The sequence below is a fragment of the Benincasa hispida genome, chromosome 7 (genome assembly GCF_027475165.1).
Source record: "Benincasa hispida cultivar pf3 chromosome 7, pf3_genome.v1.1, whole genome shotgun sequence".
NCBI lineage: Eukaryota > Viridiplantae > Streptophyta > Magnoliopsida > Cucurbitales > Cucurbitaceae > Benincasa > Benincasa hispida.
Window position 1 is genome coordinate 52266274 of NC_143484.1, and position 15751 is coordinate 52282024.

Genomic DNA, 15751 nt, shown 5'->3' on the forward strand with positions numbered 1-15751 from the left:
TATAACTAAACACAAGCACTTAGTACTCAAATATGAACACCGAATAATTTTAAAAATTTGACAACATTTTTTTCTCTTTTTTAAAAGTGTAACACATTTGATTTTGATCACACAATTTGAACACTCAATTACGAAACAATTATATTTTTCCACCAAAATACATGTCATATTCCAATAAAATGGACATTTTTCCTTTTATTTGACAATCACTTTTTAACCCTCAATTACTTATGAATTGATTATATATATATATATATAATCTTATTAACTTAATATTATTGTAAAAAAAAAATAATATATTCTACACATAAATGTTCAAACACTCAATAATTTAACAATTTATGTTTATATAATATGCATCGTCAAAATGAAAGTGTATAGAATATTTAACTCTCATATCATAATGATGTTCAAAAAGTGATAATATAGTAAAGTTACATTCTTTAGAACATCACAAAATAATACAAGACAGCCAAACATGTGTCAATTTTTTTAAAAAAAAAAAAAAAGTTCACAAAATATATAGTGTTGGGTTGAAATATTAGGTAGTCAATCTAAAGGGTTCGAGCAAGTAGGTGAATACAATACCATTTTTATGTTTGTTCAGATACAGCGAGGAAATAGTCCATCTTTTGTATATCCATGCCATTAATAAGAAAATGGAAACCCAAATATCCCATTAAAAAAATCCTACAGATCTAACAGATTCTTAGAAAATCGAAACCCAAAAATCCAGGGAAAAACCTACTCGAGACATCGAAACCCAAAAATCCATTGGACAAAAAAATCCTACAAATCTAACATATTCTTAAAAAAATCAAAACCCAAAATCTAAGAAAAAAAAAACCTAAACAAAAAACCCTACAAATCTAACATGCAGATAAATCTGATTGGGCCAAATACTATGCAAACAAACCCACCTCAGAAAATCGTGAGAAAATCAAACATGAAAGGAACAATAAAATATGGGGAGAAGACAGATCCAAAACCCATCACAAAAACTTCAAAAAAAAAAAAAGGTAGATCTGAACAAAAAACCGAAAGAGGAAGAAGAAACTTAGTTGGATCTACAACAAATAATCACATACGTAGTAAAATCATGAAAATAACCTTAAAAAAATATACAGAGAAGAGCAGAGAGTGATTCAACAAGAAAAGACCCATGTGATTGAGCAAAAGAAGAGAATCTGAGGAAGAAAAATAGAGATAAAGAAGACGAACCAGACAGATGAAAAAAAATGAAAGAGATAAGAACGGGAGTAATGTGAAAAGACTGATGAGGGAGCAAGAGAAATGACAGAGAAGAATTGGGAGAGTAATTTCAAATGTACCAAATTAAGGAAGTTAAATTGGGAGTAAAACGGTGAATTTAATATCTCACTGTTTTTATTTTATCAGTGTAAGCTCACCCAACCTAACTCTCCCAATTTTACCAAACGGCCTTTAAATCCCTTCAAGTATCCACGGTTGGTGTTTTAGAATTTGGTTTCCGATCCGAAGCAACCCTCCGCCATATTTAACAAATACAGACGGGAGATCTGAAACTGATGCTCCTCAGGCTCCGAGAATTCCTGCACAACAAAATCGCTTAGAAATATGTCTAGAGATTTTTTTCCCCTCAATGACAACAGTTGGGAAGGGGCTTGCACATCAGAAGATCTCCCATGAGGCTTTGAGAAGCTATATACCTTACCTCGAATACAACTAGTTGCAAGGAATCAAGCTCAGCTTATAGTTGTTAGCACAGCTCGTCATAAGCACCCACTCAATAAGTCTGCTGCAGCCTCCAGGCTGGGAGAGCCCCATGAGGGTCATTGACATGATTTTCCTTTCGTTGATTATCTGCGGCATAAAGTTTGATATATTCCAGAGAGGGAAATTTAACCTCTACACCCTGCAACATAACCGAGCAAGTCATATAACTGATCGTTAACTTCCTTTGAAGGTTTTAGCAAAATGAAGAGGAAAAAGAAAAACCTTAAATTAAAGGTTCTTCACTATAAAACAAATGAATGATTGCTTCCTAACTATGAAAGTCCCATGAGAAACTCAGAAAATGAAAGTAGTTTGAAAATAACAGTCAAGAGTTTTGATGTGCCATTGTCACAGTAGTAGAAATTAGAATCTAAGGGTAAAATCCATCATTAAATTTGATTTAACTCGTAACGCTCACCTGTACCTCGTGCTAACCTTTTATGCCAAAAAGGACAAGTTATCTGCAACAGCATATGATGTGATCAAATGATCACACTTATAGATGGATCAATGTGAAATAAAGCCATATTCAACCACCATAGCAAGGAATGGATCAATGTGAAATAAAGCCAGATTTAACCACCATAGCAAGGAATTCAAACACTGAACTGTTATCACCCTGTTGATGGAAAGCATTAAGCATTGTCTCACAAATTTCAGAATCAGGAGTTTCGCCTTCTGATAACATCATAACAAAGAAGTGCTTCGCTTCTGTAATTAGACCTCTTTTGCACAGCCGATTAATGATAGCGCTATAATCTCTAATCGAAATAACAAAACTCTTAGCCAACATTTGATTGAAGAACCCTAATGCTTTAGAGACCTCACCCTTTGCACAATGTGCTTTAATTAGTGTCATATAAGCAACTTTTGTCAAGCTAATATTTCGATCCTCCATAGAAACTAGCATTCGATCCACATCCTTTAGGTCACCATACATACAAAGACCATTAATAAGTACGTTATAAGTTACCTGGGTAGGATCAAGATTATGAAGCAACATCTTATTATAAAGCTGGAAAGCTTTGGCAATGTCTCTTCCCTTGCAAAAACATTGGATAATAGTATTATATGTGACCGGATCTGGCATTAGACCCTTTGCATACATATACTCTAGCAACTGGAGGGATTCATGCATCTTATTCTGTCTGCAAAGTCCTTTGATTAGTACAGTATAAGTTACATGAGTTGGAACGACACTGTTTGCTTCCATCTCATGAAGAAGATCAAACATTTCCTGCATGTTCCCCACTTCGCAGTACGCATTCATTAGGGTAGTATAAGTTACCACACTAGGTAGCAATCCATTCAACCTAATGACTTCCATCATCTTTCGAGCCTCCATTAGGTCTCCCCTTCTGCAGAATCCATTGACAAGGGTGTTGAAAGTGACAATACTTGGAGTGATCCTCCTTTCAATCATTCTGTAATATAGCTGCATAGCCTCAGTGATATCACCAAGTCTTACGTAACCATCAATCATAATATTATACAAAATAACATCCTCAATCAGATCCATATGAGTCAAAGCATCAAAATATTTTCTTGCCTCAGATATATTTCCATTCTTAAAAAGACCCAACAGTACAGCACGTTGAGCAAAGTAGTTTGGAAAAATTCTCTTCAAGCACATTTGTTCATATAGTTGGTAAGCCCTTTGAACAAGCCCTTGCTTGCAGAGGCCATGAATGAGGATTGAATATACTATAAAATCAGGTTTCAAACATAGAGTTTCCATTTCATCAAGCAATGTCAATGCTTCTTCTATTTGTCCAACTTTACACAAACAGCTAAGTAGCACACTGTAGGAAATGATATTCAACTTAAACCCCCTTGAAAGAGTTTCTTGCCGCAGTTTAAGAGCTTCCTCAATATTTCCCATCTGACAATGTCCACACATCAGTATTGTATACGTCACAAGATCTGGATTTAGACCTTTTAGCAACATTTTTTGGACAACTTTCCGGGCCCCACTCATCAAACCAAGCAGGAGAAATCCTTTGGCGAGTGTGTTGTAAGTTACTACATCAGGTTCCACACCATGCTTTTCCATGTCATCTGTGAATTCCAGAGCTTCGTCCATGGAACCTGCTACACATAACCCATGAACAAGAATATTATAACTGTAGGAATCAGGAAGAAGTCCATTCTTGACCATCAAAGAAAGAAATGACCTCGCAACATCTATCAGCCCCACTTTGCAAAGCTTTGACATAATGGTATTAATAGACACAATAGAAGGTCCATCTACTTCATTACTGTCCTGTAGAAATGAAATCGCATCCTGTAACTTGGATTGCTCGCATAGGCCATGTATAAGTATTGATGTAGTATATTCACCATGAGGAGCTCCACTAACTTTGATCTCATTGTATATATCCCACATAATATCAGTGTGCCTCAAGTTATGCAATAGAGAGTTATAAGTTGGAACTGAAGCTTGTAAATTTAGATCCTTCATCTTTGCAATAACAAAGAGGGCGTCATGAATCATTTCAAGTCTAGAGTACGAAAATGCCAGCATATCCCATACTACACCATTTGAATCCCAATTCCTGAATTTGTTCAAGAGCAGGTCACAAAAGGTAGACGCAGAACCCAACCCTAGCAGAGAGTAAATATTGAAAAAGACATAAACAACACAAAATAGAAACTCCAATATCAACAAAAGAAAAATGGGTTAGTAAATTCAAGATAAGAATGGTCCGAAAGCATTGTGCTCTTCAACTGCAGAAAAATGTGGGGAATTAGTCCCCCATTTTTTGTGACTCCGGAGTATGCATATTCTCATGATAATTCTAAATCTCTTAGTTAAGTTCAGCCAGTATATATATACACTAGACATTAAGAAAGAGAATTCCCGACTTGTCTGCTTTTTCCCAGTAGCGCCCCTTAATATCAGCCAATCAATCATGAGAAAAGAAAGGCCAAGAACTATACCTTGCTCCTCAAGCAAATGCTTTAAAATGGAATGCAACTCCTTGAATCGTCCTTTACCAGCTAAAATATGAGAAACAGCAAACTGGGAGAATCCAGAATGCCGAAATCCGTACTCGTTTCTTAACAAATAGAAAAAAGCCACAGCAACCTCAGAATTCTGAGTTCTCAAGCTAGCAAGAACGCCATCCACTACAGTTTCACTCAAAGTAGAAACAACAGTTTGAAAGCTACATCCACCAACATATGCTCTAAACCCAAGGGAATTCAAACCTGTGAGAATTTCATGAACTGGGTCGTTCTGGTTCAGAAAGAAGGAGGTAGTGACGGTTTCCTCTTCGACCCGGGCGGCAGAAACTGAAGGCCTAGCAAGGATCACGGAACTAAAAGAAGCCAGTATCCCGCATTTCCTCAGAAAATGTAATGGCTTCCATTGATGAATACGGCTAAGCATGGAAATGGGAGCAGGATTGGGAGAAACCCTGCCGTCTTCTCGTCTCCCACAGTGTGAAATTAAGATGAACAAAGTTGGGGATTAGTTGGAGGGATCATAAAACAGCCACAGCTGACTTAGGGTTTTAGCGAAACGATGGGTTTCGCGGCAATTTTGAAAGGCAGCAGCCATCGTTCTGGGTGCGGCCGTTTTTTAGCCATCGATACGAAGATAGCAAAATAATGGGAAATTGATCGTGGTATAAGTGATCTTACAAAATTACCATTTTTTAAATTCAACAAATTACATTACGAGATTGGATTAAAAAATTGAAATGTTATGTAATCTTTCCAATTTTTTTCAAAACTAAAAAAATTACACTACCAAATATTACACAATTTTAGAAAAATTTGAAAAGATAATTGATAAATTATTTAGATAATTATAAAATCAATATAAAAAAAATCGTGTAAATATTAATTGAAAGTAAGATTTGCAAGATTTTATATAAAATTTAGGAAATATAGCAAGAGGAAATTCAGGAAGAAATAAGAGTTGGTATAAGATCTAGAGAGATTGCTTGTCATTTAAAAAAATTACGTGGAACTCGGTGTTAATTCAGGCAAAATAACACCAATTTGAGCTTTCTTGTGAAATGTCAGACATAATTAACACCAAATTTCCATATATTTTAGCTTTCTCGGTGGAATCTCAGGCCAGATTAACACCAAGTTTCTATATATAGTCAATCTCGTCCAAGATGGACTGAGAAGAACTATACTTATGAATTTTCAAAAAGCATGCTTGATAACTGGCAGAAATGCCAGTCATTATCACCGCAAGGATTCTCCCATGCAGGAGATGGCTCTCAACTGCTTGGGTCAAGGGACTCGCCCTGACCATTGGAGCTTCCAGCAATTGTTGGATGCATGATGGTTGACATGCGCCTAAGACTGCTTCCAGCTCATGCGACAGATAGCCTTTCTATCTCGGGGTCAATATTTGACTTTCGACGCATCGCCTATACTTCAAATATTGTTTACAACTTGATCGCACAATCTACAATACACCTAAGATTGAAAGGGTGCCTGCGAAAACACAAAACTTAACAAAGCATTAGCTGCCAAGTCCCCGGCAACGGCGTCAAAAACTTGTTGATTGGAAAATGGTATAGGTGTTGTACACGCAATCATGCGTTGTGCATGGCTTAAGCTATACGTTTGTACCCATGCGTCAGAGGTCATGCGTTGGAATGAAAATGCGTTAATCTAGTATGCAACGACCACGTGTTCCTATCACAAGTTTTCTTACGCTCGCGCCAAGTATAATGCGAACGCAAGTTTCTCGGGTAATCCGAGGTCAAACACAGGGACTTGTCACTCAATAATGCTTATGAAGCAATGTGTTTGAGGCGATGAATAAAAATAAAAAGAAGAAGTTTAATGGATTTACACACTACTCATACTCCTAACTAAACAGATTGAGTAATAGAAGACTTGCGATGAGAATAAGTAGATACACAACAACCATTAATGCATAGTAATGTTTATTATCTTAAATCGCTCGAGTAATCCTAGCTCGTCACACTAACGCATCGCACACCTCTCGGTGGTTAGCCGCATGACTATATCTCTATAGTGCATGGTTGCATCGAGCATAAGATTGTGCCTATCTCTAGGAACAATGCATACTTTGCTTTAGTGCATTCTATCTCTTACCTTCTCAGACAGTTAGACACGGCTATTTAACTTATAAATAAGCATTGCAACAACTCATAGAAAAGCGTTGCTACAGCCTTTCACCAAGCAAAGAGGATTAACTCACTATACTCGCACAATGCACACCTCTCGATGGGTTGCTACATGCGTCCTATCTCTAGGCTACATGATTAAGTATGCAATCGCCTTTGATAAATAAACGATGAAGGTAAACGATGATAAAGATAAAGATGATGAAGAAGATGGCATTGAAGGAATCAAGATATGCATTGATTACAAAATGTCTTAATATCTTAAGCTAAAATGTAATACAATACAGAGGTTAGAGGAGAAATGAAGGACTCTGCGTCAAGGCTGCCGGTGGTGCTATGGATGAATGGTGGAGATGTCTCTCTCGAGTTCTATCTCCGGCGAAAGCTCCGGTCGTCACTCAGTCTGGTTTGTGGAGATGAAGAATTCTCACTGAAAATCTTGCTCATGCTCTCATCTGTGATCGCAAACCTCTGCCTTGAGGCAGAAGTTCGGATGTCTTGAAATGAAGGTCCAAAGGGCTATTTATAGAATTTAAATGTCGACAGCTATCATGATTGTGTTATGTCTCATGCTGCCTTTGTCGCGGTATGAGAATTGTCACATCATCTTATCTTGTTGATACTCCCAAGGTATGTGTCCGAATTTGATCCAGCTGAAGTATCAACGCATTCTACCCATCTTGTGATCGCCCTTCTATTATGGTTATCACTCCGTAGCCGCAATCTCCAAATGATTACTGTATTCGCTTGATCACCGCAACTTCCATGCGATGGATGCATTCGATCACCACATGCATCCATCTATGCAATAGCTCGATTTTTAGCGCATGCATTTGATTGCGATTGCTTATTTCCAATGCATGCGTTTGATTCCTGGGATAGCTAAAAAAAATAGACACTTTGGCACGGAGTAACGCATAATATTAGGGTCAGTGAGGATTTATGTGCTAATCGACGCAAAACTCAATTTTTGACAAATTCTAAGTATTATCACCGCATTTTCTACTTGTTAGCCCTCATAATTCTAAATAAAATACTTATAATAACTGGCATTTCTGCCAGTTATCAGTGCTAGTTCTGTAATATGAAAACTTAAACATGCTATTTCTGACGATTGCAATTTCTCCCAAAAGACTAGGGGATTTTTTTGCACAAATGACCCCTGGGAGGAAATGAGATTTGTCTATTTTTTGAAAATGAAGTTTTTTTTATCTTACATTACAGTTTGAGTGAAATTATCAACTTTGCAGCATGTGCCCTCTCTTTTCCCATTCATAAATCATTCTCCTCTCTCTTTTTGTCTTGCTCTGTTGTTCTCTAGCGCTCTTGTTCTCTCTCTACAATCTCACTCTACAACACAAATTGAAGTTGGTCACATTCAAGCTGCTTGTGTAACTCGCGCGAAGTTGGTGCATGGTTTCGCCAAAGTTAGTCAAATTGGGGAAGCTATGGTTAGAAAAAGTAAAATAAGGATAATGTTGAAAAACTGCTTGATAACGATGTTAGCAAGAGATCAAAATTTTTAAATTTTAAAAAATGGGACAAATATCATTTTGAGTCTTCAAAATGGGTCTATCAATTGTCTCATAGCATAAATACACTATGTTATTTGAAGTTTTAAGGAGACTACCATAACTTAACTTTCTCAAATCTACATCTTATTACAAATAGTGACTGTTAAAAGATAGTCACATTGTAACGACTTATTAAACGATATGTTTTTAGAACTTAGGTTCAATGACCTATTTAATTTAAGTTATTAAAATTTTATACTTTAGGGTGTGAATTTAGTATCCTAAATTTAAGTCTTTTAGTACAATAAATGTGAGAGTAGAAATTTAAACCTCCAATCTCAAAAGAAGTAGATGCTTAATTGGTGAGTTGTGCCCTTATTATAATTTGAAGGTTTAAGTAAAGAATTTAAAAGTTAATCGTATGGAGTGTGTTTGTAATGCATAACAAACTAGCCTACATTTAAGAAAATTGTGTGAGAAAAAACTCTCCCTAGATCATACATAGTAACCCGGTGAGGATAATGGTAGATCCAGACCTTTATATTATTTATATGAGAAAATAACTTTAAACGCATTAAAAAGAAAGGGAAAAACACGAGAGTAAGGGAGGACTTGGTAGGTTGCCACTAGACTAGCAAGTTAATTTTTAAACTTAAATGAAATATTTTTATATAATATTTAGATGCTAAAAGTTGAGAGGGTTAGACTTAAGATAAATTTAACCCTATAAAGGATATAATAGAAATGACTTTCTAAATATTTAAATACACTTTTTAAAGCACTCGGAAAGTTAATTTAAATCAGACTTAAATCTAACTAACCCATCAAAATGTTGATTTAGAGTTGTAGGGTTTACATTGATGTTGACATAAGACACTCATAAGAGGGAAAAAGAAACTAACTCATAACAGGGGATAAAAAACTACAAACAATCTCATCTATTGCAATTTAAATTGGTAAGCTTTGCCATAATTTGGAGAACATTTTGATCCACACATACAAAGTATTTTTTCAATGCTTTTCCTCCCCTTTTTGAACATATAATAAAGTATTGTATCAATGTATTGAATGTACAGTGGAAGGTGAAACATATGAAACACCAAAATATATATATAATGGAAAAGAAGATGAAGAATGATGGATGGCATGTCTTAATCTATGCAGGCAATGGGTTTGCCTCAAACTTTAAGGTAAAGGAGTAGGAACTAAGAATGTCTTGCCTTGATAGGCCCCATTTTCACTTGCTTTGAGGCAAACTGTACAACTAAAAGAGGATTATTGGCAGTTTTATATTGCCATTTTCAATACATTCTAATGCTCAACTTTTACTGAAAATGGTGTCTACCAGTTGTGAAAAGCAACTGTCCAAACACCAAAATTCTAAACCCTTGGTGGAAACTGAATTTGGTGGGTAATTTTGTGATCTCTGATATAAAGATTTCAATCATAGACAGAAATGGAGAACTTTAGTGTAGTTGATTATGGTAATTTGGCTACACAATTGAGGAAATTTTTAGTATAAAAAAGTGAAAACATGTCTTAAATAGAAGATATTAGTCCTAATATAATAAACTTCTTAATTAGATTTTGCTTGAAAACTAAGTAGCAAATATGGTGATCCATAATGTTGAAGCTCACCTTTCACCAACCAAGTATGGTAAGTGTGGGAAATATGGTAAACCAACTCAAATATTAATTCTTCACTCAACACTTTCTCATTTTCCCACAAACCTTTATAATCTCAATCCACTTTTGTATCAGATTGTCCCATTAAGCCTTATCTTTTTTCCAATATGTCATCCAAAGCCACTGTTAGAAGACAGATTTTGGAGAGGCAAACATGTCCTAAAGAGAAAGATAGGACAAGCCAAAACATTTTATCCAAACACCTTAAGAAAATTTACCCAATTGGGCTACAAAGAACCACTTCATCACTGTCTTTATCTTCATTATCATTGTCTTTGTCCCAAAATTCAAATGACTCTTCTCTTACAGACTCCTCAATCCAATTCGATCAGAAAATTTCGTACGCAATTCGCCTTATTACGCCACCTCCTGAAAGAAGAGACGTCCCATTGCCTAAAAATATCCAACAAAGTCAAGAACTTGGTGATGGGGAATTGAGGAGGTGCAACTGGATCACCCATACCAGTGGTAAGATTATGCTTACACAAGTTATAATATTTTACACGGCTAAATGCTTCCTAGCAAGTGATAATATAGCATTGTCCATGAGAAATAAGTCGGATACTAAAACAAAGTTTGTTTGGAAGTTCAGACTATTGATATGTGAAATAATGCATCACTCAGGAAAGCAGTTGCTACCGCTGTCATATTTCTTCAGAAAATGAGATTGTGGCTTCTAATAATAACTACAATATAGTATAGTTCTAATATGGACTTAGAACTGGCACACCCCATCCCAGGTCACCCTACTGAACCTAGGACGTGATGACAACAAACCTCAAGTTTTGACATTAAGTTTCATTGTACACTTGGGGTTTACTATTGTCACATCTCATCGCAGGTTCAGTACAATGATCTAAGGTGGGGTATGATAGAAGAGCTATATCTTCCTAAAAAGAAAAGAAAGAAAAAAGAAAAAAAGTAGTTTCTCTTTATAGAATACTTTCCCCTCGTCCTAAACTACTTCATGATTGATGTTTTTTCTCTCATGTACTTGACACAGATAAAGCCTATGTATCTTTTCATGACGAGTGTTGGGGCGTCCCAGTATACGATGACAAGTAGGTTATCTGTGTAACTTTTCATTTATCTTATATATCAATTAATAGATTTGTACGTTAACTTTGGAGAAAAATGACCATTCAGCCGACTTTTTGAGCTACTCGCACTATCTGGAATGCTGATGGACTACAATTGGACTGAAATTGTGAAAAGAAGGGAACTATTTAGGTAATATTTACTTGTCCAGTAACACACACTTTATGTATTTCCAATCTCATAATAAAGATATATACACATTTGGTTGGTCACAGGGAAGCTTTTTCTGGATTTGAGCCAAGTATTGTTGCCAATATGGGGGAGAACGAGATAACAGATATAGCATCTGACAAGGCCATTATGCTTGTGGAGAGCAGAGTGAGGTGCATAGTAGACAATGCCAAATGCATATTGAAGGCAAGCTAGATCAGCTCATCTGTTAATCAGTTGTTTGAAAGATTGTATAGTTAATGGAATAACTGGTTTTTAATTCAACTGCAGATAGCTAGAGATTTTGGATCATTCAGTAACTATATGTGGAGCTATATGAACTTTAAACCTACAATAAACAGATTTAGACATCCAAGAAATGTACCTCTGAGAAGTCCCAAAGCAGAAGCAATTAGCAAGGACATGGTGAAGCGCGGTTTTCGGTTTGTTGGGCCAGTGATTGTCTACTCATTCATGCAAGCAGCTGGATTGACGATCGATCATCTTGTCGATTGTTTTCGGCACAGTGATTGTGTAAATCTTGCAGAAAGACCATGGAGACATATCTGAGTTCAAGCTTTCTTAATTTCCCTTCAAAGTTGTGGTTATTTTGTGAGCATTACGTTAAAATATAAATAATTATATATAGAGAAAGCGATGAAAACTAAGATGGAATTCATCAACTCTTTATTTATCACTTTCTGTTAGAATGGCCAATTCTGCAACTGAGCTTAGAACCTTATCATCAACAAGTGCAGAGCTCACTGTTACAAGGAGCGACGGTAATCGACAAGTTGAAGCTGGTGGAGAATAAGAATGTTGTATTTAATTTGTTTAATATTTTATCAAGAGGTGTTTCAAAATCCTCACATTATCCTTCTAATATATGAGAAACTAATTATTTTAGATGTTTGGTGTGAATCTCTTGAGTTTCATCTTATTACTGTTTCAGAATCTAATCACATTACATGAAAGAAATTGGCTCAAAATTGCTAATCTTTGAATCTTTGTGCTTTCTCATACTTTCTAAGCAACCCCTCGCTGTCTAGAACAGAGAGAACTTAGAATGTGCTTTAGTTCATAAAGAACATCAAAATACAACTAAAATCAATCAAAGCAGACATATAAAAAAATGAAACCTAATTACAGTTCATAAGGACCAAATATGTAGTGCAACCTTCTTATATTGTCGCTCGCCTTGAGAAATGTGGATTGAGATTCACATTGGCGATCTGAGCTTGGTCCTTCATGTTGGCTGAGAATCGAAGTCCATGGATCATTACTCCCCTATCCGTTGAGTCAAAGTCAAATACAACTTCGCTTCAACAATGATTTGTGTTTCAAGTATTCTTGGAGGTTGTTTTGGGCTGATAACCTGATGGCCCATGGGCTAGAGCTCACCAAGCCCATCAGGCCCACAAGTCCAAAAAGGGAAAGCAAGGTCCTTGAGAATTGTAGAAGTCGAGTTGAGAACCAAACACATCCAAAGTACTAAAACTCTGAGTAGGCTGCCAGATTGTCAAACCTACCTCGATGTCTCTCCACTGACACAAGAAAGACCTCGTACAGACTCTGGAACAATTGTCAGAGGATTAATACATTCGGAAGGATCATACCCCAATTAAAAGGTGCAAAATCCTACTATGTTCAGCTCGACACTACTTCGACTCAATAATAACTTAATCATGAGAGCATGTTGAGCAAGCAACCCCATTGGTGCAAGATTCTATTTTATAGGTTAGCTCACATGCAAGCTAAGACACTTGACAAGAATAGTACATCAGCAAAGATTATCATCAAAAGCCCATCTATCATTTACATTTAGACTATAACCTGAGACAGTTTGAGTTCTTATCTTATTCAAAAGAATATGATAAGTATTGGATTTTATGTTCTAAAACTCGTAGTTTGTAAATTAATAAACATATTTTATTTTGTTTTTCAATAAAATTGTTATTGAAATTGTAATCTTAAATCCAATAAACTAAGGTCCTAAGGCTATTTAATGTAGTTTGAACTTTATGTAGTGACATAAAGTGTGGATCAAGTTCAAATATATAGCCAAAATGGTCTATAGTATATTAATAAGGTTGGACGCCTTATTCTGGGGATACTATGAATGCGACCCATTTTGTAGTTAGTACAAACGATGTGATCCTAAATCGTTCATGTGGAGACATGAAAGTGGGGGCATCCTATGTAAAGAGTTTACATAAGACTGAACCATGAAATAGTCACTTTTTACGTTCTAAATGTCGTTTTATGTATAAAACTGACTATTTCGTTAATTGATGACCTAGGTAACTTAATCTTAATCCTGAGCTAACTATGAATTCCTGTTCACTCGAAATTATCCTTAGATCTGTATAGGTGGGGGCAGCTCATTATCGCTGGCTGGGAACATAGGGTGCAAAACGGAATTCACTCCTACCCGTTATAGGGATAGTAGATAGGTTGTTCCCTTTAGTACTGAATCCAGGTCTTGAACAAGGGGCCCCACCCTCTCCTTGGCCCGAGAGGGGTTCGGTTTATAGATTGGACCTTAAACCAATTGTTCATTAGAAGATCAGTGGAACTTAAGGAACAAGATGTAGTCTTGGGGGTAAAACGGTTTTTATGACCCAGTCGAGATTACGAACAACCTGTGAAGGATTAGCTTACTAATCATGGTTATATCAAATGGACACAAATATATCTATAGTGAGGGGAGTGCAACTACGGGACTATAGTGGAATGACTCGTTAGTTAACGAATGTTGATTAGCTCCATCTAAAGAGTTTAGCCAGCTAATCTTAGATCGTTGGAGCCCATGATCTATAGGTCCATTAGGTTCCCCTACTAGCTCATATGGAATAAACTTAAAATAATATGATAGAATAATTCGAATTGTTCGAACTAGGTGAAGAAAGAGAAACCGACAAGTATATGTGATATAGCGGTCGGTTTTTCAGTTTAGAGATACAGCTTTAATGTTTAAATGTGATTTAAATATCAAGAATATGAATACGTTCATATTCGGAAGCTCGGAAATAATAGTAATAGTCAAAGATGTAAAAAGTCCAAGAGTTGACTTTTGAATTTGAAAAGTCAAACTTTGACTGACCTTATATTCAAATGTAATTTGAATTTCGAGAAAATGAATGTGGATTCATGCTCGGGAGGTCAAAATTAGTCAACATGGAAAAAATCATAAAAAGTCAAAATGTTGACTTTTTGGTCAAAGTTTGACTTTGACAAAATGACTATTTTGCCCTTTGACTAAAGTTAGTGGGAAAATCTAAACTTTTGTTGGATAATTCCACTAACAAAATAGTGAGCTAGGTGTTGGCTTATAGTGGAGACATTAAGCCTACTTAGATAGTGGATTCTAGGTGTTAAGTTTTTATGAATTGATTGCATGCAATTTTTGCATGGCCTTTTTCTATAAATATGGGCTTTGAATTTGGATTAAAAAATTTTGCCCATTTTTCCAATTTTAGTTTTAAAATTTGGGCTGGAAAAATCACAATTTTGGAGAAAAGTTCATAACCCAAAAATCCATTTCCTTTTCCATCTCTTTCTCTCTCTCGGTTTCTTCATCCACCAAGTCCCACAATCCGATTCTGAGTCTAGAGAATGGTAGGTCAACTCTAGTGGTGGTCCAAAAGAGTTTAGGTCAAGATTCAGCAAGGAAAAGTTGTTTTCGAGAGCTTCAAACGTAATTTTTAATTTACTGTTTTTTCCTTCATTTGCATGTTTTTTTTTCCTTTAAATTAAAATCAATTAGAGTGTAATTAGACCCTTATTCCGCTGTGTATGTCTCGTGTTCCATCAATAAGGAGTAGATCGATAAGTTAAGTTGTGTTGTCATATTATATTGAGAGAATTGTTTTTACCAAAATTCAAGATTCTCGACACTTCAAATTGTAATTTCATCGAATTCATCCTACTAGAAGGATTTTCTTAAAGAATCTCAGTCTTCTCCGATTGCAATGGACTAAATATCTCTCAATTTGTAAAGGGACCAAAATATTCAAAATTTATTTTCATATATGATTCCACAGAATTATAGAGAAGGCTTCCAACATTCTGTTGTATTATGTATGAGATTGCTTAAGCTTCTCTCCAAGGAAAACAGTAAGATAGGTTTCAAGCCCCATGGTTGTCTCTATTCTCTTCCTCTCAATTAATGAATCATTTTAGCTTGGATTACAAACCATCCAAGAATAAAACAAGACCCCCCCACTAAATAGACAGGTTGCCAAGAAAAAGAAAACAAAACAGGTCAGATCAGAGAACTAGGCTCCACCTCAAATGTTCTTTCACCTGTCATAATCTCTCTATCTACACTTTTCCTTTCCCTTCCACCATTTTTCAACCTAACTTTCTTGATTAGTTTCATGTTAATCCTAATAATGGTTAGGTTTGTCCAAGAAATAGTGACTAAAT

At 35.8% G+C, this 15751-nt stretch overlaps 2 protein-coding genes across 4 annotated transcripts; one reads left to right on the forward strand and one right to left on the reverse strand.

Moving 5' to 3' along the window:
• Positions 1-1307: 1307 nt before the first annotated feature.
• On the reverse strand, positions 1308-11845 carry LOC120081514 (Tetratricopeptide repeat (TPR)-like superfamily protein). Of its 3 annotated transcripts, none has more exons than XM_039036465.2 (4): positions 11709-11845; positions 2174-4359; positions 1694-1894; positions 1308-1571 (listed from the first exon to the last, which is right to left on the reverse strand). In XM_039036465.2, exons 1-2 carry the CDS (start codon positions 11746-11748, stop codon positions 2309-2311), a joined length of 2091 nt encoding a protein of 696 aa, XP_038892393.1. In that variant the 5' UTR covers positions 11749-11845; the 3' UTR covers positions 1308-1571; positions 1694-1894; positions 2174-2308. The 3 variants fall into 3 exon arrangements, with proteins under 3 accessions (XP_038892393.1, XP_038892391.1, XP_038892392.1); XM_039036463.2 differs by lacking the exon at positions 11709-11845 and adding an exon at positions 4696-5358; XM_039036464.2 differs by lacking the exon at positions 11709-11845 and adding an exon at positions 4696-5347 and having other exon boundaries at positions 1689-1894.
• LOC120081515 (DNA glycosylase superfamily protein) lies at positions 10109-12244 on the forward strand. Its single transcript, XM_039036467.2, has 5 exons — positions 10109-10543; positions 11079-11136; positions 11222-11305; positions 11389-11530; positions 11615-12244. The coding sequence occupies exons 1-5, from the start codon at positions 10183-10185 to the stop codon at positions 11891-11893; spliced, it is 924 nt and encodes a 307-aa protein (XP_038892395.1). The 5' UTR covers positions 10109-10182; the 3' UTR covers positions 11894-12244.
• The last annotated feature ends 3507 nt before the right edge of the window (positions 12245-15751 follow it).

Bases quoted from the DNA above. Each gene is read 5' to 3' on its own strand.
- LOC120081514 (XM_039036463.2), bottom strand. From the start codon at position 5,146: ATGCTTAGCCGTATTCATCAATGGAAGCCATTACATTTTCTGAGGAAA. The intron at 4,360-4,695 runs GTATAGTTCTTG...ACTCTCTGCTAG, and splicing joins GCATTTGCTTGAGGAGCAAG to GGTTGGGTTCTGCGTCTACC.
- LOC120081515 (XM_039036467.2), top strand. From the start codon at position 10,183: ATGTCATCCAAAGCCACTGTTAGAAGACAGATTTTGGAGAGGCAAACA. The intron at 10,544-11,078 runs GTAAGATTATGC...TACTTGACACAG, and splicing joins CTGGATCACCCATACCAGTG to ATAAAGCCTATGTATCTTTT. The intron at 11,137-11,221 runs GTAGGTTATCTG...ATGACCATTCAG, and splicing joins GTCCCAGTATACGATGACAA to CCGACTTTTTGAGCTACTCG.